The following is a 24,140-nucleotide window of genomic DNA, read 5'->3' as shown; positions in this document are numbered from 1 at the left end:
TTTGTCGCTAAATGAGCGCTGGAATGTGCACATAGATTTCTGTTTTTATTTTTTGTTTGCATTCCGTGTTTATAACGCATAGTTTTTAACATGTCTTCATCTCACTAAAAAAGTCTTTTATTCTTTTCCTTTTCAGTCGGGCAGTCACCTCGGAAACCCAGTCACATTTTGTCCCGTGTGACGACGAATCCATCTCCTGCAGAAAGTGATCTCTCCCATCACGCTTCCGATGGAAACAGTGAATTTGAAGAAGCTTTAAAGAATATTAAAGCCTTAAACGGACAAAGTCGATACAGCGACAACGAAGCTGAAGAAAAATCAACTTCAATTGATCGACCATCTTCAGATAAAGCTCTTTCTCTTAACAGATCGTCTATTGACAATGTAACATCTATTGACAGATTGTCTACAAGCAAAGCAATTTCTATTGACAGTTCATCAAATAAAGTGACTTCTCTCGACAGATCAGCAGCAGATAGAACGACTTTCAATGAAAGGTCTACAGAAAAAATAACTCCCCTCGACAGGTCGGCTACAGATAAAATTGCATCATTCGACCGGTCATCTACAGACAAGGTTACATCTCTTGAAAAGTCATCTACAGACAAGGTTGCATCTCTCGACAGATTGGCTACAGACAAAGTCGCATTTCTCAAACCTACAGAAGAAGTGACTTCTCTCGATAGGTTGTCTTCTGAAAAAGCAACTTCTTTTAACAGTTCATCTACAGAAAAGACAAACTCTCTTGACAGATCGTCTACTGAAAAAACGACCTCTCTCGACAGTTTGCCTACAGCAAAAGTGACTTCTCTTGAGAATTCGTTTACAGTAAAAGCGCCCTCTCTCGACAGTTCAGCTACAGCAAAAGCGACCTCTCTCGACAGTTCATCTACAGCAAAAGCGACCTCTCTCGACAGTTCGTCTACTGTAAAAGCGACGTCTCTCGACAGTTCGTCTACAGTAAAAGCGACGTCTCTCAACAGTTTGTCTACAGAAAAAACGACGTCCCTCGATAATTTGTCTACATTAAAAGCGACATCTCTTGACAGTTCGTCTACATTAAAAGCGACATCTCTTGACAGTTCGTCTACATTAAAAGCGACATCTCTTGACAGTTCGTCTACATTAAAAGCGACATTTCTTGGCAGTTTGTCTACAGCAAAAGCAACATCTCTCGACAGTTCGTCTACGGAAAAAGCAACGTCTCTCGACAGTTTGTCTACAGAAAAAGCGACATCTCTTAACAGTTCATCTACAGAAAAGGCAGCCTCTCTCGACAGTACGTCTACGGAAAAAGCGGCCTCTCTCGATAGACCATCAACAGAAAAACCAACTTCAAGCGAGAAGTCATCTACAGACAAAAATGTTTTTAATATGAAGTTGGGATCTGAGGAGACCAATACACTCAATTCAATCTCGTCATCAAATTTTACCAAAATGTCTGAAAGTCAATTAAATCCGGAATCGGTTGCAAAACTTAAAACAAATTTGGGAAGTTTTTTTAGTAAAACTCCCTCAGATTCAATTGCAGTGAAAAGCTCCAAAATTTTTACTGAAGATGCTGACAGTGACTCCGATGAGGCAAGTTCTGATAAAGCTGACTTACTAAAAGACCAAAAGGAGTCTGGCAAAGATAAGCGTAACTATTTGAACAATATCACCACTAAGGATAATGGAGATAACAAGATGGAAATGGACGTATCTAATCTCGGTTCCGAGGCGAAAATAAGAGATTCCTTTAAAACGTTTCTCCAAAATTCTTCAACTTCTTTTTCTAAAATGCTGTTAAAAACAAAAGACGATACAAATGTACAAAGTGTAACGTCGACGAGTGATTCACAGACATCTTCCAAACTAAACAAAACGAGTTCTGTGCGGGGGAATTTATTTGAAAATTTCCAAAGTCTCGCCTCTCCGGAAACGGAGGAAAAGGAAGAGCCGATGGATACAAGCAAGCCAAACGAGGAAACTACCACCTGCCCTGTAAAAAGTAACGGCCAAGCAGGTAAGTCTCTATTCAACTTTTGGGTGTTTATTATTGTAGAAAATGAGCCAAAAAAGTGGTAAAGAAAAAATATATAACAAATAAATATTATCAAAGCCATAAGTTACTCTTCTACCTACCTGGATATGTTTTTACTTGTGTTTTAACTTATTTTAAAGTGTTTATTTCATTTAAAACACAAGTAGTGTTAAGTTAGAAACAAGAAAAAATGGCTGACATAAAGTAGTAATCTGAGGAGTGTTGATAATTGCTCAAAAATTAAAACTTCTGAGAGAAATCCACCTAACAACTGTTACAGTATTCTATCCATATTTTGTTTCGTTTTCGAATTTTGAGCAATCATAGAAACTCCAAAAGATGACCATCTCATAGCGCTCATCTTGTTCTTCGAACTTAATAACTTGGCACTACATTGTTTCAAAGTAAATAAATAAACGCTTGAAAATAAGTTCAAATACAACAAAAAAAATTATTCAGGTAGGTGGAAGAGTAACTTATCTTGCCTTTATCACTTTTTCGGTTTGTCATCTATGTTTAAAAAAAAAAAAAAAAAAATGCCTTATTTTCATACTGCAGGGATGAGAGGTCCCCATTGTAAGTTTTTGGTCAAAATCTGTTCTATTAAAATCTGTGTTGGTGCATTTACCTTTCCTTCTTAGGCAGTCCAAAAAAGTCTCCAATCTAATAGGTTTCGCACTGTCAACCAAACTCAACCTTTGTCCTATCATCGCAATATTGCACCCCTGTACCTGTCTTACAAGTATTTCAATGGAATATGCTCTAATGAACTTGTGACGCTGACATAAATACCTCTGACCAATCTGACAAGCAACAAAATCCCACACTTTCACCGTAGAGTTCTCCAAATGCTAGAAAGTTTCTTCCCTTGAATTGCTAGCCCTTGGAATTTCCTCCTTGTTTCCCAATTTCCTGATTGTACTAATATACAGAAATTTAAATGTAATTTAAACAGATATCTTGCTACTGTTATATTGGTAGAGAGGCTGGTTGATATCAGTTGATAAATTAAGAAATAATCATAACGGAATAAGAAATAGTTTGTTTTTGTTTTTTATCTCTTAGGGAACGCCTACGGCGAACGGTGAACTTAAATTCAAATATAAATATGAAAGCATGCACCCCCCCCCTCGCCTTCGGCGAGCGTGAATTTAAATTCAATAAAAAAAAAATAAATAATAATAACAAATAAATAAACACACTAGCATTCGAGGCGTACACACATACCCCTCCCTCCCTTTGAAAATGCAATGCGCGAGAGAGCCCACTGTCAGCGAAGCTAAAGGAGAGAAAGAAAAATTGAAATCGCCGCAGACGAATAAAGACAACAGTTTTTGAAGTGAGCGTTTTGTCAACAGTGAAAAACGATAGCGTTCGTATAAAAAAATTGAGAGGCAAGAAATAAAAGATAGAAGGAGAAAGAGACTGGAGAGCAGTGAACGGTGTCAAATGGACCGGTTGTTTTGTTTACGTTTGAGCGAATAATGAATCAAAAAAAAAAAAAACGAAAACTCGCTATGAACCGGTGGTGCTCAGGAATGCCCAAAGCGCAGCGTAAACAGATTTCCCTGAAATAAACAGGAGTTGAATACTTTCGGCCGAGAATGGACATCATGGAAAGTTCACGGCGAAGATATTAAAGATGAATAAGAAAAGGGTTGCAACGAACAAAAATATCGTCATGTCGACGGGCGTCCCGGTCCAAGAAGAAACCAAACAGGAAAAATCTCGCGAATGATGAATTTTGCGGAGACATTATGAAACACGAAAGTCCAATTGGATAAAGTTAAGTGACTATTATGATTTCCCCATCTTAATATCCTCGCTCCTTGGCCGAACTGTCATACCATAATGGAAATGGTATATACATTTTCTCTTATATTATTTTTTTTTTGTTTGTCACCTTGTTTTCTTTTCTTTCTTTTATGATGTTTCTTTTTTTATCATTCGACGTTGAATAAAATTCGTGTTTTAAGATTTTAGCGTTGTGTCATTCTTGCTTTGAGTTTGAATCGTTCGGAACAAAATGTGCTAATGAGAATCTCATACAACGTGTCAAATAGGTCACAAATCGTGGCTGACACTTTACTTATCATTATTTTATTTTTATTTTTATATTGTGTTACGGACAACATAGGGTGAACCGCTGACCTAGAGTCATAAGATTCTTACCAGGGGACATCCACCCCGACTCAGCTTCATACCGGTCCGTAACACTACTCAACTCCCTATCTAGGATGTCCCTGGAGGTATGGTCCATGATTCGCAGTAAATCCTTATGCTTCAGTGGCAATGTGCCTTGTTTTGCATAAATAAGGGTTTAAAACATACATATTCTGGAAGTGTAAGCCATGTTTAGTTTCAGAACAGTTTCCGATGGTTCGTTGTTTTACACAAGTCCTGAGAGGTGACTGGTTTGCAGTAGATAGTTCTCGAGTTGGAATCCACAGAGCAAAAGATTCTTCCTGGGTTGAGACGGAGAAAACATATGCAATTTGCTATAGAAAGGTTTAATATTTATGGATCAATTTTTGTTTCTGATTGGTTGGTAGCAGAATGTGAATTAATTCGATTTGTCAGTTCCTAGCAGCATCGTTTATAAATAGAATCTTCTGATTATACAGAATCATACCCCCATTATATCCCAAAAATATTGTAACACATATCATATTTTTATAATTCAAACCATATAAGACACTAATTCAGACTATACATTTTGTGTACAAATTTTTTAAAATAACATAAACAGCTCATATTCTTTTTTTAGTTTAGCTAATTCATGCTCCTGCATGAAACTTACAAAAGTTTCATTCTTTTAGCAGTCAAATGCTTCATGCGTAAATGTTGTTTCATTTGAATAAAAGATCCTTTTGAAATGTTTTATCAGATATATTGGGATATTTTAAAACCGGTGTTTACTATGTAATTTAAAAAAAATTCCATTTCATGTTGATTGCATTTTGTTATTAAGAGATAATTAAGAGCACTTTAGTTCAAATTGTGTAGACATACAAAAATATGTTCCAACTCTGATAATATTTGGATAATAAATATCACTTTGTGCTACTTATTTATTACTAAGTATCAACCTTTATTCTGTTATGAATATTTCAACAACAGCCGATTTGTTTCAGTTTAAATTCAAAAGCTTGTATGAACACACACACATGTTAACTTCTCTCTCATTTTTTTTAAACAAAAACCAATATTAAGTTGAATCTTCATTAATTACATTATAAATACTTACTTAGAAAATATTTAGAATCAATTGATGGTTATAGTTAGCTAACATACTTCCTAACTCCTGGCGTATCACACCAGAAGCAGTGACACTTTTATTGTTCTTCAGGCTCATTCCATGGAAAGTGGTCCAAAATCAGAATTTTAAATCCAATATTTTTTAGCATTGTTATGTTTTTTCTGAAAGACAACACCCTAAACTACAAAAAAATAAATCATTTCAATTCTGATCTTTTCTGTGTTGTCTGCGCTGAGGCTATAAACATCGGCTATTTATTGAAGTCAGTAAATGAAAGAATTGCCTATTTTTCAGACATTCATTTTTACTAATAAATAACATAGAATTATGTTTAACTAGCATTTCAGCCCGGCTTTGCCCGGGTGTTTTGAGGTGTACGCTTAGAAAAACAAAAAAAAAGTCAATTTTTTTTTAATTTGACCCCTATTATGACCCCTTAAAATTTATAGTTTCGGGCTCAAATCACTTTATTAAGTTAGATCCAGGTTCAAGGAACCTATATCTAAAATTTCAAGTGTCTAGACCCAAAATTGTTGGAGGAGTTTGGTAGAGTTCTTAAAGGTCAAATCGTTGAACTTTGACCCCTTAACGGACAAATTTCTGGCCAAAACCGATTAAAAAGATTTTCCTAAATCTCAATACCCTTTATGTCAATTCTTGAGTCTGTAGACTGAAAACTGACAGAATAGTTTGGTAGGGAAATGTACACACACACACAGCCAATTTCACTTTTATAGATATATAGATAACAGGCAGGACAGTTGCTTTTTTATTAAGAAAATTTGATTTCCCTATTTAGGGGAAATTCTGTACAAGAACTATATATATTTTTTTATGTGAAATTATGATGTCAAGTTAAGATATTATTTTAGTGGACAAATCAGACGTTGATTCTGACCAACCAATTTCCATTTCTTATGATTAGACCCTGTTATTTACAATAGACTTTGATAATTAATCCAGTCTGGCAGTGTGTTAATATGTACATATTTTTAAATAATCACTTTAAAAGAAAATATGAGTTATTCTTCTTACCTGCTAGTGTTCATTACCTGATTTATGTGGCAAATGAAGTATAAAAAAAAAAATAAAAATAAAAAAATAATGGCCAATGATATACATACCATGTGAGCAACTTCAACGTGATTAGATATCAAGCTAATAAATTACTAACAGCGGGGCAATCCTGGTATGCCACTCCAACAAGTGACATGGCCATGCTATCAAAGAGTCAGCTGCGCTCAGTTACAAAGTTCTAACAGCTATAACACAGAACCTTGCTCGTATTATATAGCTGTTCTAACATGTCGGTCACAAAAGTTCTAGTGTTTTTGAGACTCCACAATGTGAAAATACAGTAGGATCATTGTATGTACTATTATCCAAAGAAGAATATCCTTGCTCAACAGGTTGATGTGTCATTATCTCTGCAAGTAAGTAAAGAGAAAGAAAGACATAACAAAACAAAGTTGCACTCATTTGCTCTTGTCAGCAGCGATAAATGTAAAATGGATGACACGGGCCGTTATTTTGCTAGTTTGAACATGTTGATGACACAGTTCAGTAAAACAAAACAACAATAGATAACAAAAAAAAAAAAATTTTCTCAAGAAAAGAAAAAGATGAACAGAATGAAGGTATTTATTTGCTTCACTACCAAAGCAAAATGTGATACAAGGTTGTTTTTAATATGTGTGGGGGTGGGGGAGGGTCAGCTCCCAAAAAGGGGCACTCTGGAAGTAGCATTAAGTTTAGTGCAGCATCAGAACAGATACTACACTGATCTTAGCCCAATGAGGAACAGAATGAATGTACCAACATTTTCACTCAACAAGCGTAGTGATAGATGCCATTATTTTCTCTCTCTTTCTCCTGATTTTTCCTTTGCTACTCATATCCCTTGTCTAAAGCAGTCGTCACTGTTAAGATAGTGGGAATGAGGAGGGGGAGGATCGCTCCCATGCATTATTAATAATTGAGTTTTAACTTAGTCTTTTCTTCTAGTCTGAAATTTCCTATCGGCCAGATTGAACGCACTCAATCTTGGGTCAACAGATAATTCTTTGGCAATGTTCTTTTTTCAATGTCTGGGGAATATTTACAAGTTAGTTGCAACAGTCTCCTTCCTGGATTTCTGAGTTGCTATTTCTTCTGAGAGCTTTTGCGAATCTATGAAATGTCTTAAAGATTTTTTTATTTTTATGATTTGTTGTGTAGAATCATGCCATTCCTTTCAACAATCGGTTTTTGTTTCCTTCTGTTCTAGCTGTGTCATCTCGGTGATTGTCAAAAGTACAAGCACTGGTTTATATAAGTGTAAAAATCAAAAAAATAGACTGCAAGCTCACAAGAGAAAACCCAACTCCAATACATTGTATACAAATCAGTTGTGTTCTCACTGTGTGTGATAAATAGGGCTATGACAACAGCATATTCTTTTCCTTGTTTTGATTCTCAGGTATATATCCATTGATATCTTATGTTTTTATATAGAGTAATGTGGGTCTCGCTTGATTACTTGTGTCTAACTGCTCAAGAGTCCAAACAATGAAAAGAATATGCTATTGTCATAGCCTGAGTGATAAAAGACCTTCAAACGTTTATTAATAGCTGACGATGCATCGTTGTCAGTCGGCTGACCAGTTCATCTCATCTGCTAAAGGTTTGCCCAACCTGCTTTGAACCATAAGCTGTTATTAACTGTTGCAAACTAACATAAAACTTTGAAATATATTGACTTCAAAATCGGAAATTCAAGTCTTTTGTCTAAGTGGAAAATGACTCGCCCTTTTGGCCACACCCAGCTGATCACCCATCCTACTTTCAATATTCATCTGACAGCCTTTGTACACCTTGGTGAAGCATTTCTAACCAGTGTTATGGTTTTATTGTTTTGTTTTTTGTTTTTTTCTGAATCACTTCCTAATACTCCTTAGGAGTGGCACTCTATGATATCACAGTTACACTGTGTTAATTTTTGCCAATAAATTTGATTTGTCATACTAAACATTGAGAGAATCTACATTTGCTTCCTGGATATTTTTCCTATATACTAAACACAAAATATGTGCTAAAATATTTCTTAGTTCTAGGATTGGGTTACATTTGAAAAGAATTCCATTTTAGTTTTTCTAATTAGCCAAAATTCTGAACAAATCACCGTAACTTGGCTATTTGTGTTTTTCTCGCTGTCTTTCATTTTTGTATCTATAGTGGTCTCCGGCCAATGAGAAATGCAGAAAAGGTTGATAGTGTTTTAAATATGTTGCCTCTGCCGAAATCTGTAGGTGTACTTGCACCATTTTGTCTCCAATGCACAGATCTGAACATGATGCAGGATCATCCTTCTTGAAAACCAAGTGCTTTTAAAGAGGAGACTTAGTTGGTTTGGTTACATTGCGCACTGCAACACAGTTTGCATGATATTGTATATCTCTATGCATATAAATAAAATCCCATTTTAAAAAAGGCATTGGGGAGGGGGGTTACTCATTAATATTGTGGATTTTAATTGTTTTTTACAAAAAGTCCAACTTAAAATTTATAATGAATGAAATTTTTTCAATATTATCAAATTGTGTTTTTATCTATTTTTAGAAGGTCAGAATCTGAGGGTTTTTTTGTTTTTTTTTTAATTGATTCACTGTTTAAAAAGAAATAATTTAATCTCTAATATGATATTAATCATATTAAGAAGATTCAATGTGTTAACTGTTGAAATTAACTGTTAAATATGAGTAAGTAGAAATTGTGCTTCCATATCATATATATATATATATATATATATATATATATATATATATATATATATATATATATATATATATATATATAATTATTTTTTATTTTATTTTTATTTATTTTAGAAGAAATCATATTTTACTCAAGTTTAGGCTAGTTTGATTTAATAAATAATTTCACTTATTGCAAAATGATATGATACATTTGTAAGGATTTTTTTTTATTTGTCAGCTATGCACGGAAAATTGGTTTCTGGATGAAGAGCACACAAATCAGCAAATATTTTAATTTCCAATAAATTCTGCACGGTCATAATTAAATGACTAACTTAGCTACCAAAATAGATTTGATAATGTTTATGCTTTGCAATGCAAAGATCTATGTGGCCGCATTAAGTTTTTTTTTATGTAATGAAAATAAAATTTGGATTTGGGATAGCTTCTGTAAAATAATTCATGTGAATGAAATATGAATTTATCTTAAATTAATAAGTTATAGTTAGTTTCATCGTACATGTGAAATGTGAAAATTTATTTATTTTATAGAATTTGTAAGTAATCGTGACAATAAGAATCTTTAATGAAATTTTCTTGGATGAATAAGAGTAGTGTTAGCAACTAAAAATATTTTTGATTGTAAAACTTATTTCCAATCAGATATTCCAAAGGTTACATACACATAAATAGTAATTTTCTAATTTTCCAATGAACAATTGGACACCATATCATTTTGGCAGGTATTTTCCGAGTGGGAGGGGTCCCTATTTGATTTAATAATTATTGCTGCTATTCTAATTTTCATTTACTACAAGATGACAATGCATTTAAGGCTTTTTTTTTCACCTGCCTGAAATTGCATGTTTAGTTATGAAACATTATGAAATTTTGTTTTTGAACATGGCCTTTTCTATAGTGAGCTAAGCGATTGTATAACTAAGGTGTTTCAATGAATGCAATGTGAATTTTATTTATTTATTTTTTTATACATTGTGACAGCATTTAAAAACCGCGAATAGAATAGGAGCCAGCTAAGGATTTGTAGTCTCAGCCCCCAAAATCAACAGGGTCAGAGCATTCCTGTAATGATCTGGTTCCTGTTAATTGCAGTGTAATGCTGACTCTGTGCAATTCTAGGATGTCTACCCTCCCAAGCTTTGTCTTCTCTCTTTGAGAAATGGTTAATTTATTGCTAATCACCTGAGGTGCCCTTGCCGGGAAATGCAGACAGGCCTGCAGAGTGCTTCTCCTCAAAGGCACTGACTTTTTGATCTCACTTTCCGACCCTGATCTTGCAGTGGGAAAGAACTAAATAACCCCCACCCCCACCCTTTCCATGAGATTAGTTTGATAGTTTTATGTTTTCCATACCCAATAATAAAAAGCACAAAAAATTAATTGGTAAATTTGACAGTTATTGATAAATTCCTGTAAACAAAGGAAAATGAATATTTCAATGAATGATTTTTATATGTATAATCATGAGTGTGGTTAAAATCTTTTTAGGATTAAATTTTATCTGATTAATGGCACTGAAGTGTTCGTAGCTAAATCTATGATCTGATAGTAAAACTTGTATTCAATCAGAGACTCTTAATGTCAGATCTCTTCATCTATTATAGGGATAACCGTTGTTCTGGATTGATAATGCACATGCATACAAATCAGGTAATTTTGAAATTTTTAACAAAATTTGAATGGTCATAATTTGGTGGCTGATCAAGCGATGTAAACAGATTTGCTACCATTGTTTATGTTCTGCAAAGATCTTTGATGTAATTAAAATAAAATTTTTGTTTGGGATATCTAGTTATATGTATAGTGTATAGTTATATCTAGTTATGTGTATTGACATTTCCTTTAAATATTTTCTTTTATTCTTGTAGAATCGAAATTGTGGTCTCCAATAAAAAGTGAAGAAATAAAAAACTGTGACAATAAAACTGCGATTAAAGCTGATTCTTCGGAGGAAACGACGGAATCGAAAAACATTAGCAATAATATTTGTGATAAAGAACCACCTGTTCTACTTTCTAACCATGATTGGGCGTCTGACAAGAAGAAAAACAATAAATCCCCCCCTATGCAGTCAGATCTTTCACCGCAGTCGTCCCCGGTATCTGTCAAGCATCCTGAAAGTGACACTTCTCCAAAAACTTCTCCCCAAAAAAACACAGATGATTGCAGTGGCGCCGACAGCGAGGGGGAGGTCACAAGGAAACGGCCTGCGGATTCTGACGGCAACATTAGTGGCGAAGATGGAGACAATGCGCCTCTAAAACGCTCTCGGCTCGACGATATGATAGGCAACTTAGGATCTCGAATCGGTATCAAGCTGGATTCGATCCCGTTTGTCGATGAGCTAGAAGAATCCAGTAAGGACAGCGATTTCAGTGAGAAACCTTCCGAAGACATCGCCTCGACTGATGATGACGACGATGATGATGCAGATAAGCCGACAGACCTCGATAAAAAGATTATTAAAATGACAGAAAAAGTAAGTTGGATTTTTCTCAAATTTGAAACTTTTTTTTCACTTCTGGATAATCTGACTAGCAGGTTTATCTGCCATTGTCAGATATACAGATAGAATAATTAAGTGTATAAATCTCTTTCTTATATGTATGTATGTATATATATATATATACTCCTATAAAGCTGTTTTTTTGTTTTGTTTTTTTCTGTATTGATATATTAAAAACCCTTTTTTCTATTTATTAAAAAAGAAAATATGACTTTATGTATGGTTTGTGGAATTGCATTCATCTGCAAAAGATCTAGCTAATTTGCATATTCTTTTAAACATTCATTTTAATTAATTCCATTAGTTTTTTCGGTTTTCTGATGGGATGATCATCTTTAGTTAACTATTACTTGTAATTATATTCATGCAGAGATTCTACATGATTTATATTTGCTTAATAAGTTTATAGTAAACACAAAACTCTTTCCATGCATATTTATATATGCGTAGATATTTTTGTTTAAAAAATTTTGCCTTCTCTGCCAGTTTTTGGTCTACAGACATGGAACTTCATATACAGGGTGTCCACAAAGTCTGGCTACATTATGTAGCCAGACTTTGTGGAAGCATCCTGTAGATGTAGATGTAGATATATATATATATATATATATATATATATATATATATATATATATATATATATATATATATATATACAGGGTGCCCACAAATGACGGCATTACCAATATGCATGCGTAACGTAATAGCTATTGGTTCATGTTTTAATTTTTAGCCTTACAGCAAACATGTCTTCATAGCTCAGTCATTATAGGCAGAGGAAAAAATAAATCGTTTTGATTTCGATTCTCCGTGGTAACGTACAAGTCTTTTTTTTTTTTTTTTTTAACTTTTTAAATCGTTACTATATATAGGGTCCAATATAATAATAATAAATATGAAATCTGCATTAATCAAAATATCATATTTAAGCATATTTTACGACCGGGTAATGCCAGGCACCCTGCTGGTATATATATATATATATATATATATATATTGTGTGTGTTTGTCTTGGAAGTTTGTCAACCTTTTCAAATTATATCTTTAAAAATAACTTTTAATCACACAAACACAATAAGGCAGAAGATTATGCGCATTGAATGAACTTACTAAATGCTTAATATTTAAGTCTTCATGTAACAAAAAGGATGATTAAAAAAAAAAAAAAATCTAATCAACTCACCATGGAGACAGGGATAAGCAGCTAATGAAGGTGAGCTTGGAGTAGGCCTAATATATAAAAAAAAAGGACATTTTCATTATTCATGCATATCATTGGAAACCAGTCATATTTAAGATTCCATGTAAGTTCCCAAGAACTTAATCTCCCTAATCCATTTCAGGTTTTCTCTAGTTCAGATAGACAAACCTGTAACTAAACTTAACGGCTTTCAATTTTTTTTTTTTATTATACTTCAGTAAGTTTTAAGAAATCAAAGGGCTCCCTCCTAGAGCTAACACTTGATTCTATTATGATTTAAATCTATATCCGAGGGCTCTTTAATAATAGATGCTGTTCCCTTTATAGCTGCTATTTGTATTTCGTTACAGCTTGGTCTTCTAGAGATTGCTTCTAAGTATTTCTGAAGATTCTTTTTTATTAAGCCAGTTGCTCCTATCACAACTGGTATAATGTTTATTTCTTTCAGAGACCATGTCGTTTTTAGATCATTTTGTAGGTCCTGATATTTTATCTTTTTCTGTTCAGCTCTATTAAGGCCAAAATCATTTGGGACTGTGATATCAATAATGAGCACAGTTCTTTCAGGCTTGTTCTATATTACAATATTTAGCTTGATGGCCTTGTCTTACATCAATTAATATGCAATGTATCTGCTCGCCTGTATGTATTTGTCATAGAATACGGTCACTTTTCCGTTAGATGTTATCGGTGGCATATCATGTCTTGCCTTATTGTCCAACACTGCTTTGAAACTGTCCCAGTTACAACTAACTCGATCTGTTCTTCAGCTGCTGCACTTCAATTTCTTGTTCTCTGTCAGTGGAGGAGAAATCCTTCATGACTGAGACAATTTTTATTTTTGTTCCTTTTCTCCACGTTAAAAAACGACCCTGGTGTCTAACTCTGTCCGGTGGGGAGGCATTGTAAATAGGTACAACTAACTCGATATCCGAGCCAATCAAAGAGAAAGAACACCTTGACACTAAACTTTATTTTGAATATTTTTCAAAGTTCTATCTTGTCATCGGTAAAACTGAACATATTTTTTGTATTGATTGATTTATTGTTCTTTTAATGTTTGTTTATTTTTCCACAAATTGTCCGCAAATTATTATTTGACCTTTTTAATTTTTCTTTAATTCAGGAATTGTCTGAAATTGTCAAAAGGGAAGTGGAAAAAATTTTAAATGCTTCGGAAATAAATTTGCTCAGTTTGCAACAAAAAATTGACGATTTACAAGCGGCAAACGAAACGTGGAAAACACGAGCAAAGGAGTTACACAAACAAATGCTCGACCAGACGGTGATATTGCAAAAATCAGAAAAACGAAAAATGGCTGCTGCTGCTGCTGCTGCTCTCAAGGTATGCAATACCTCTTCATTTAAAAAAAAAAAAATTTTTTTTTTAATTCTTCGTTGTGCAAAAGTAAACAAATAAAAAAAATGACATTACTTTTGTAAGGTTTTTTAATTGTTCAAAGCCTGCGTTTTAGTTAGACTTCTGGATGAATAGCATACACCACAGCAAATTTGCTAATGATGCTTGTCTATTATAATTAGTTTTCTTTTTCTTTTTTTTCCAAAAAGTTGCCTCTTTTCAAGGCCTGGAGGCCACTCAAGGATAAGAGTTAATTATATATAACAAATAAATGTTATCAAAGGAAAGATAAGTTACTGTTCTACCTATCCGGAAAGGTTTTTAGTGGTTTTACTCACTTGAAAATGTGTAATCGCTTTGAAAATCATACAATGTTTATCGATATATTTTAAAAAGAAAAATGTTGGCATGCTCGCTATTGAACTTGGTAAGTTTGGGAAAATGAGTTCAAACAAATTATACAAAATACTGTTAGAAACCCACCGAATATATGTCCACCTATGTCACGGTAACATAGTGAGCGAGTTTCTAACAGTATTTTGTATAACTTTTTTGTTTAAACTTGTTTTCCCAAACTTACCGTGTGCAACAGCAAGCATGCCGCCATTTGCATTTTTCAAATCCATCAGTAAACACTGTTTTTCGAACCGAATGAACACTTTGAGTTTCTTTTACTATACACAGATTCTAAAAAACTATACAAAATAAACATGTTACATGAAATAAAAACACTAAAAACATCTCCAGTTAGGTAGAAAAGTAACTTCTCTTGCCTTTGATAACATTTATTTGTTATATATTTGTTTTTTGACAACTTTTTCAAATCTGTGTGTATAATAATACAAACTCAAAATTTAATTTAACTTGGAAATACTATTTAAAATACACGTGTGTACACTACACAAGCACCCTTATTATTATTATCATAATAATAGTAATAATAATAAAAAACTGTTGTAGATAACATTGACTGGCGCCACACCAACTAGTTGTGAAGGGTCAGGGAGGATGCAAAGACTGAGGTTGGAGAGTACTCACCAAATCTCCGCTGAAAGCGTGCAGTTCAAATGTGGTACCTTAGGGAGGCATTTTGTCACCCAAACCCCAGGAAACACTAATGGCCGATGCCAACGAGAAATCAGTGACAACGGCTGTTGTGATAACATGCAATCATCTGCATAAGTGGTCAAAAAGTGGAGAACACTGGAAATTTGGGGAAACTTGTTGTCACTTGGTCTCCAGGGAACACCACAGGTTACTGCCAGTGAGCGATCACTGATGATGGCCTGTGAAACAACAAATACACTACACATTTTGATGAAAAACATGGGGAAAAAATGGACATAGAAGAACAGAAAAGCAAAACTGTAAATATAATTTCTGTATATAAATTAAGAGTTATTTAAATATTTCAACATATAATCTTATGGTGAAAATCCAGCTTCCCAATAAGGGGCACTCTGTATAAGAATAAAAATAATTTCAGTCATGAAAGATTTCTCCTTCACCGACCGGGGACAGAAAAGGTGAAGTGTAGCATCAAAACAGATACTACACTGTGATCTTGTTCCAAAGGCCAAAAAATATTTGTTTAATGTTTCTTTAATTGTTTGTTCCCTAAATTCATAATTCAGTTTTATCAGTATTAAATTGTATATTGCTTTAAAATTACCTAAATTTTACATAGATAATATTTATATTTTATATTGAATAAAGTTCAGTAAGTATTAATCAAATTGGGTTCCTTTTTCTTTTTAAATGTTTTATTGCTCTTTTTCAAATGGCCCTCATATAGTACTGACATTTTGACAAAACTTACCTACCATTGTCTGCAGGCATTTTTCAGTTAACAGGCCTTCTTACTCTCGGTGGCCATGACAAAACCCAATATTTCTGCTTTTTATTTCAGTAAAACTGCAGTTTAGTGTCCTAAACAGAATGTGATAAAAAAAAATTGTGTACAGGTGATAAAATTGTTTTATCTTTTTTTTGTTTTTTTGTCTTTTCGTTTTGTTAAATATTCATAAATGATGAACCCTTTCAGGTTAAAATCTATTTAGTATTACACATGTAACCTTAAAAACAACACACTAAAAATGTGTACATATGCTGAATTGCCAGAAAAGAAACAATGGAGTCTTCATACAAGCGGAAGTTTGTGATTATTTCAGTATATGTACACATTTTAAGTATATTCATCTTATAATTATGAACATGAAACTAAATGGATTTTAACTCAAAATGATTCCTCATTTAATAATATTTAGCAAGATGAAACAATATTTATCACATGGACAATTTTTCATTGCAGTAAGTTCAAGCCATTAAACTGCAGTTTTACCCTTTTTTTCTGCTGTTTTTATAACTAGTAACCTTTTCTGTAAAAACTAAGGAGGTAAATTTTGTTTTCAAAAAAATTTTTTTTTTTTTTTTCATCAAATTCACTGTCTTCTCTGTCTGTTTCAGACACACTCCACTCGACATGTGGGTGTTCAAGTGAGCATGCAAGTGGACGATGCAAAGGTAATTTTCTTCTTTTTGTTTTGATAAATTCTTCACAGATATTTTGCAATATTTAGAATCACTCAAGCATGACAAAACATGATTCCATATTTTTTTTTTAACAAGTCAAATCTTAGGGATGCATATTCCAGCCATAATAGGTTCTCCGCATTTTGATAATAAGTTGAGTTTTTGGTGTTTTAGTTAGTTTGTTTTTTTTTTTTGTTTTTTTTATAACCAACACATTTCAGGTGGGAATGTTGCAAATTATGTTGCAATTCATACTAGGTCAAAAAATTACAAAAATATGATACAGTACATGATTTGCTAGAAATGTTTTAAATTAAAAAGAAAATCAGTCACAATTACGCTCCGACATGTTTAAAAATGGCAGTACATATTTGCAATTTAGTCAAAATGATTGATTACACTTACCTCGTTTGGATCTTATGATCTTAAGAATGGATTTCTAAAATCTTGCAAATTTAAATTATTGGGAGTTTTCTCCATTGTTCCTTCAGCCTGTTTTTAAAATGCCACTGCAACACTGTCGCTCTTTAGTAAGCCAAAAAATTTGATTTTCTTGTTTAAAATTAAAACTATTTCATCGATTTTCATGATTTTTGGAATACAATATTTTCTTTCCCTCACAGATCCCTCATACACATTTTTTTTTTTTTTTTTTTTTTTTTTTTTTAAATAAAGAAATTTTGGACAGGCATGAAATATTTTTATAGAATCACTCTGTCTCTAAACTTTATTTTTCCTCGTTAGAGTTAGGAAAGAAAAAATGATTTAGGGCCAAGCATGATGTTATTAAAAAGAATGAAAAATGTCATCGATTGAAGATGGGAATGATTTTATCAAAATTACCTGAAATTATATATCAAGTAAAGCAACAAAAAATTTAGGGTTTTTTTTTTTTTTTTTTTTTTTTTTTTTTTTTTGTTCGTCCCTATATATAGTTTTGTGTATTCATTTCATACTCTTGTTGTCCTATTGTATAAACTCCAATAATTTGTTGAGCTTGACATTATTCATTTTTCAGTAATAAATTACAAGCCCTTAATAATAGGGAGTTGCTTTCCTATCACCATATATATATTATATATTTGTAGTCATCGACATACAGTCCTGTTCCGTTGTATCACAACTCATCAGTGCTACTAGACTAGCATCGCTCCGTAGCCAAGGATTGAACCTAGAACCGTCGTATTACATGTTTTTAGACATAATTCATGTCACGTACCATAACATAAACGCATATATTGCACGAGCCATAATATACTGTAATAATGTGAATGCATACGTTAAGTGCCATTAAATGGTTTCATTAAATAGTTGTCATTAAATTGTTAAAACTTGAAAAGGTGATAACAACATATTGTAAACACTACATTTCGTAACCTACCAATTATTATTGTTAAGCCTCCTACTGAAAACTGTGCATGTGCTTACATGCTGGCAAATACACTGCAGTGGGGTTCGGAAAGAATGCAATTAATTACTAGGATTATCAGTACATGCCGAGTGCACTAACAAAATGGCGTTTTCTAGATTATGATTGAGCGCTGAGTCGCTCTTTAACAACATTTCCAAAAAATGAATATAAATGTGGTTGTGGTTGATTTAAGAAATGTTTTCTAATGTAAATTTCTAATTAATCGTTTTCTGACGTATTATTGTTCTAGAAGATTCGAGATATGCTTGAAAATCTTAATTGTCTGGAGAAATGCTAATAAAAAATGAATCTACTGGAAAAAAGATTAGTCACTATGATCTACTTTTCCCTATTGTCCATTTATAAATGCTCTGGAATTATAAATTGATACATATTGAGCTTAAATACTCTAGGTTTGACTACAAAATATACTATAAAATAAAAACAAGAGTAATATTTTCTTTATTTCTCCTCCGCCAGGTCCTTCCGTCTACGAACCCGCCACGAACTGGACCCATCACCAATCAAATAAGTAGCCCCCCAGTAAGCAAGTTTCAGTCTCCAACTGTGAAAAGTCTCCTTGATGCTTCCCGATCCAATAACCTGAACCAAGTGTCTAGTAGCCCCGCCGTTGTCTATCAGTCTTCACCCGGACTCTTTGTCGTTTCTTCACCCACGGCCACTGCTGCCACCACAACTACGACGACCACCCCTGCTCATAGTTTACTTGCTAAACCACTACCTGGCCACATATCCACACCGCAAGCCCCGACTCGAACAGCAGGATCTGTGAAGGTTATAGACTTAACAGGTGATGATGAGAGTCAGTTAAATGGTCAATCGACCAATAAGAACTTGGTACAAGTTGCTGCTGCTTCTGCGGGTATTCTCTCGCAGCATGTAGTACGCCAGGTTACCCCCGTGCAACAACAGGCGCAAGTGCCACCAGGTACTTCGTTCTTGTTAAGCACTCCTGCTGGAACGCAGATTATCAGTCCTACAGTTACGCAAGCCATGCCTGGTGCACGACCTGGTGTGTGTCAATACGTTCTCACATCCACGCCGAATATCCGACCAGGCTCTTTAGTAACAGTTGTGCCTACGCCAGGGACACAAAACCCAACCATCCGACCCCCGATTGTGTCGAGTACAATTGCGAATGCTAGTTCATTACCACAGTTACGACCTGCCATACCATCGTCGTCAGTGACCTCAGTTGACCTCACAAAGGGAATACGTCCCCCACCTCCTCTCCAAAGTGCCCCAATGTCACAGGTAAGTTCATTCCTCTTATCACATTAACATTATGAATTTCGAATGTCTGCAAGTTTTTTTTTTTTTTTTTTTTTTTTTTTATACTCCGTTTCATGAAAATAGCAGGTGTAGATGCACATCCGTCAGTGTTGGTTGATTCAGTTATATTTTGTCTGCACATCTTGTTAGGCATCCATACCCTTGTGTGCTTCCAAATGGTCTGACTGCTTGCTATCACTCTCTCTTTAAACCATGTGAAGTCATATTTTTTATTTTCAACCAAATTATATATTAGATGATCTACTTGTTTGATATTTTCATTGCTAACTTTTAAACGTTTTTTTTTTTTTTTTTTTTTTAAATAAATTTAAACAAAGGGTTATCACTTCATGTGTTGTCGGACACATGTAAAGCTCACGAGGATTACTAAGAGTTCTATTGAGGACTTTCAAATATATTTCAGATGCTTCTATATTATAATAATAAAAAAAATATTGAATTTCAAGTGGAACAAATGGTAGCTACGTAATTGTTGGGTCTCAAATAGTAACATATCCAAAAATTATGAAAAACGATAAGGTAGAAAAATAATTATTAATGAAAAAAGAAACTCATTAAATTAAGCGAAATCCCTGTCTGGGTTACTAAAAAGAAGAGAATAGTTGACAGGGGAGATAATCAAGTTCTGTTGCTTACGGTACGTAATGAGCATAATTCAAATTGTCGGACAAATTTTATTCCTCATTTAAACTTTATCAAAAACTTTTTCATTAATAATTATTTTTCTAGCTAATAATTTTCCGTAATGTCAGAATACATTATTATTTGCAACGTGACAATTACATAGGTACCATTTGTTTTACTTGAAATTCATTATTTTTCATTATTATAATATAGAAGCACCATATTTAAAAAATACATTTAAACAAATGAACCTAACAGCTATGAAATACCAAAAGAATAATTTGAGATTACCATATCAGGCTGTCTGAAGATACCAGCTTCCTAATTAAAAATGCACCAGACATTGATGTTACATTGTTTGCTATTGCTGTTTATTTTTGTTTTGCCCCCCCCCCCCAAAAAAAAACTCAATCATGTTTTGCAAAGTCATAGGCAAAATCAATACTTTTCCTCTACAAAACAAACAACTTAAGCACCATGGATAAAGAACTTGAAGCATAAAAACTTTTATTCAAAATTACTGGATTCAGCGTTCAATAACCTGGAAAAAAATTGATATAGCGCAAAACAAAACAACCAAACCAAACACCATGAATAAATATTTGAAGATATAAAGAATTTGAAGCATAATTTTTTTTTTTTTTTCAAAATTACTGAATTCAGAATTAAATAATCCAAAACGGATTGATATGCTATAATACAATAAAGACAACCAACCATACTCGATCATGGCTAATAGAACAAGAACAATCTACTTTCATGAATTAAAAAAAAGGGTCCAGTTTAAAATTCTGCATAAATTGCTGATTTTGACGAAGGTTCCCAAACTTACAACAGCTGTACTTAAAAAGGTCTAAAGTTATATCGGTCAAAATGTGGAAATAACTAAAAGGAGAATAATAGTGTGAGAAGTTTGTTTTAGTTCTATATATAAATGTCTATATGTCTGTCGGTCAGTTAATCTGTCTTCATATTTTCAAACTGTATCTCCTCCAAAACAAAAAGTCACAGAGTGTCACTAGGGGCCTCAAATGATTGGATTTTTTATGGGACATTCTTTTATGGATCTTTAGTCAGTTAAAATAATTTTTAAGGGGTTCTTTTATTTTTTAGTTAAAATAATTTTTAAGGGGTCAAAAATGGGTCAAAATTGAAAAAATCTTTAAACATTTTGTACATTCATCTTAGTTTATTTTTAATTTTTAACTTTTTAATCACATTAATGCGTGTGATGTTGGTTCAGTGGTAACGTCACCAGCTTTGAATGCTACAGTTTTGGTTTCGATTCTAGCTGATGGCACCTTAATACTTTTTTTAACTTTTGAAATCACGAATGAAATCTAAACAAATTAAAATATATTTAAGCGTATTTTATGCCCGGGCCAAAGCCCCCCCCCTTCTTTTAGTCATTTTTAAATAGAAAAAGTAGGCTCTTAATATTAGTGTCAGAGCTAGACAAAACTCAACTTTATAAGCGACCTTGTCTGTGTATCTGAGGAATAATCTCTACCAAACTACTCAGTTAATTTTTGGTCTACACACTTGAAACTTGATATTGGATTTGGCCTTAAGGGTTCCAATTTAAAAAAATTGGAGCTTGACAGGTGTAAGTCAACTTAAAGTGCTTCTCTACGCTTGCACAAATATACATTTATGAGTTTAACATTATTTTTGAATTTTTTCTATGCATATGGACGTGGCTGAGATGGTAACAAATAAGACTGGAGACCTATATATATATATATATATATATATATATATATATATATATATATAAATACACGCACGCACACACACACACACACACACACACACATGCAGTTGTTGTTTTTTTTTTGTTTTTTTTTTTTTTTAGATAATTCTGTCCCATCTTCTCTTCTGATGGGAAGCATTTAGCTTCGAAATGCCATGACCTAAAGAGGTTTTTTTTTTCTAAAATTTCCCCTTAACAATAAACAAAAAATTAGTCACAAGGCCACTCCTTTTTTTTATTTTAACCACGTGGAAGCCATTCTTAACATCGCTTCATCCTTGTGCCAATATCCTCGACCCAGGCAACTCCAGGTACTCCCCGCTAGTTTTGATATAAAATAAGTGATTATTAACAATTGTAAAATAACAAAATCATAAGCGATTTTATAATTTGTCAATGTAAATATAAGTATTGTTAGTCTTGACTGCTGTTTATAATCATCCGTTTAATAAAAAAAATATGTATGGAAGCCTGTAACTTTCTATTAATACGTTTGAATTAAGATATGTTTGAATCCACACCTTAGACAAACTGTACTTCCATCATCATGGGTTACTTGTTTGTGTTTTTTCCTTTTATATTCTTTCAACACTAAAAAGAAAACATTTGTACAACAAAAATATTACTGTTATCAATTTTTCTTGTTTTTTATTTCTAAACTAGCCTGGGTGCCCGGCGTTGCTCGGGTGTTTGGAGGTGTTGAGCACAAAAAAAAAAAAAAATGATGGTAGGCAGGAAGGCTCAAACCCGTACCGCGAAGAAGGAAAAGAACATGAAAAAAAGAAAAAGTGACATCTTTGCTGTTGTGCCCATCGCCAAACTGGAAGTAGCGAAGGTTTAAATTAAGGCTAGTCAATCAAAAAGAAGGGATGACTTTCAAAAATATCAGCGAAAAAAGTGACCCCTCTCTGTAGAAAAGTGCCTAGTTGAGGATGAAGAAATTAATGTTTTTAGCCAATTTTTCAATATTTGTCGTCTGAAGGGTCGAGCTTCAAAACGATACCGATCTTGTGAAAATCGTTCGCCTCGGTCGCAAGTTTTAATCAGACATACATAAATATATACATAAACAGACAGGTGAAATTTCTGTTATAGATTGCAGTGTTTATTCATTCCAAATTTTCTTTTAAATTTTCATTCATACACGATGGCAATTCTAAAAAAACAAAACAAATTGTCAATTGTGTAGTGTAGTTAACAGAAAAAAAATTACATTTACCAAATGCAAAAGAATTTAATCAGTTTTATGGCGCCCACTGTTTTATAATGTCTCACAAACTCTCACCGCACGCATGCAAATGAGGAGTATCTGGGCTGTATAAAAGCAACTCGTGTTACGAAAATCCATAACGATTATTGTTGCTCGTCACCTTGTTGATTTACGTTCGATTTTGACACACTGCTTTATTGGACTGTTGCTACAATTTTTAACTTTTTCAATGGACATAGTTTGTTTATTAAGATTTTATATCGTTATCTACCACGTGAGATATTGAATGGTTTGAGATAGTGCAAAATAGGTACCTCCAGACTGTACCACAGAATTATCCTCCCCCTATATATGTAATGTAACTATAATTTAATAATGTAATAACTTTTGTACCATTTAAAAGAAGCCTAAAATAAACTAATAATTTTTAAAAATGGTTTTAAGCATACAAAAATAATGAAAATGCTAATCTAAAATCATGTTTACATTATTGACACCTTAAAACGACGTTCCTATGTAGTGATAATTTCGAAAGTGTAGACATGTCTCATAAATCTAGTAATAATCAACTGATGGTCAGATTTTCATGAAATTTTCAATATATTTTAAAAGCAGTTTTTGTTAAATATATGAGAGGAATTTATTTTTTAGGTGTACCCCCTCCCTCTTATTTCATGTAGGTGTACCCCCTCCCTCTTATTTCATGTTACAAATACTAAACAAAATATACTTGAGCAAAATTACATTTTAGAAATCTGAAGAGTTTAGATAATTGGAAAATATTTATTTTTTATATATAAACACAATTCTTATTTCATTCACCTTGAAGTTGTAAATAATATCAATATTTCATTTTGTTTAAAAAAAAAAAAAAAAGTTTTTTTTCTCATTGATATAAAATATTAATTGAATAACTAATAAAAAAAAAAAACAATTTAAAAAAATAATTGATTGTTCAATGGGTGCCACTTGACTTTAGTGCCTATTTTCCAAATAATGTACTTGTACCTCAAATAGAATTAGCAAAATCGCCATCGTTAGACAATTTCTGTCAACAGAGAACGTTATTATTAAGTTAATACCACTAACTATTTTGTCACTGTATATTAAAAAGAAACATTTTTATTACAGGAGTAAGTCATATTATTTTTTTATTAACTTTGCCAAGTCGTAAAATACGCTAAATATGATA

At 33.1% G+C, this 24,140-nt stretch overlaps 2 protein-coding genes across 9 annotated transcripts in view; one reads left to right on the top strand and one right to left on the bottom strand.

The window, feature by feature from the left end:
• Positions 1–24,140, bottom strand: part of LOC145268819 (uncharacterized) — an 81,214-nt gene that overhangs the window by 6,769 nt on the left and 50,305 nt on the right. The window lies entirely within an intron of this gene.
• The window catches only part of LOC145268816 (uncharacterized), a 121,657-nt gene that overhangs the window by 83,188 nt on the left and 14,329 nt on the right, over positions 1–24,140 (top strand). For all 8 annotated transcript variants that reach the window (XM_080124449.1, XM_080124453.1, XM_080124448.1 and 5 more), the window contains 5 exons: positions 137–2,005; positions 10,906–11,516; positions 13,871–14,089; positions 16,571–16,627; positions 18,528–19,322. In XM_080124449.1, coding sequence (XP_079980575.1) covers positions 137–2,005; positions 10,906–11,516; positions 13,871–14,089; positions 16,571–16,627; positions 18,528–19,322 — 3,551 coding nt within the window. The remainder of the gene's footprint in view (positions 1–136; positions 2,006–10,905; positions 11,517–13,870; positions 14,090–16,570; positions 16,628–18,527; positions 19,323–24,140) is intronic.

The sequence above is a fragment of the Euprymna scolopes genome, chromosome 44, assembly GCF_053919585.1.
Source record: "Euprymna scolopes isolate OS-2025 chromosome 44, ASM5391958v1, whole genome shotgun sequence".
Lineage (NCBI taxonomy): Eukaryota > Metazoa > Mollusca > Cephalopoda > Sepiida > Sepiolidae > Euprymna > Euprymna scolopes.
The sequence above is the reverse complement of the archived record's forward strand: the minus strand, read 5'-3'. Positions and strand labels throughout refer to the sequence as shown.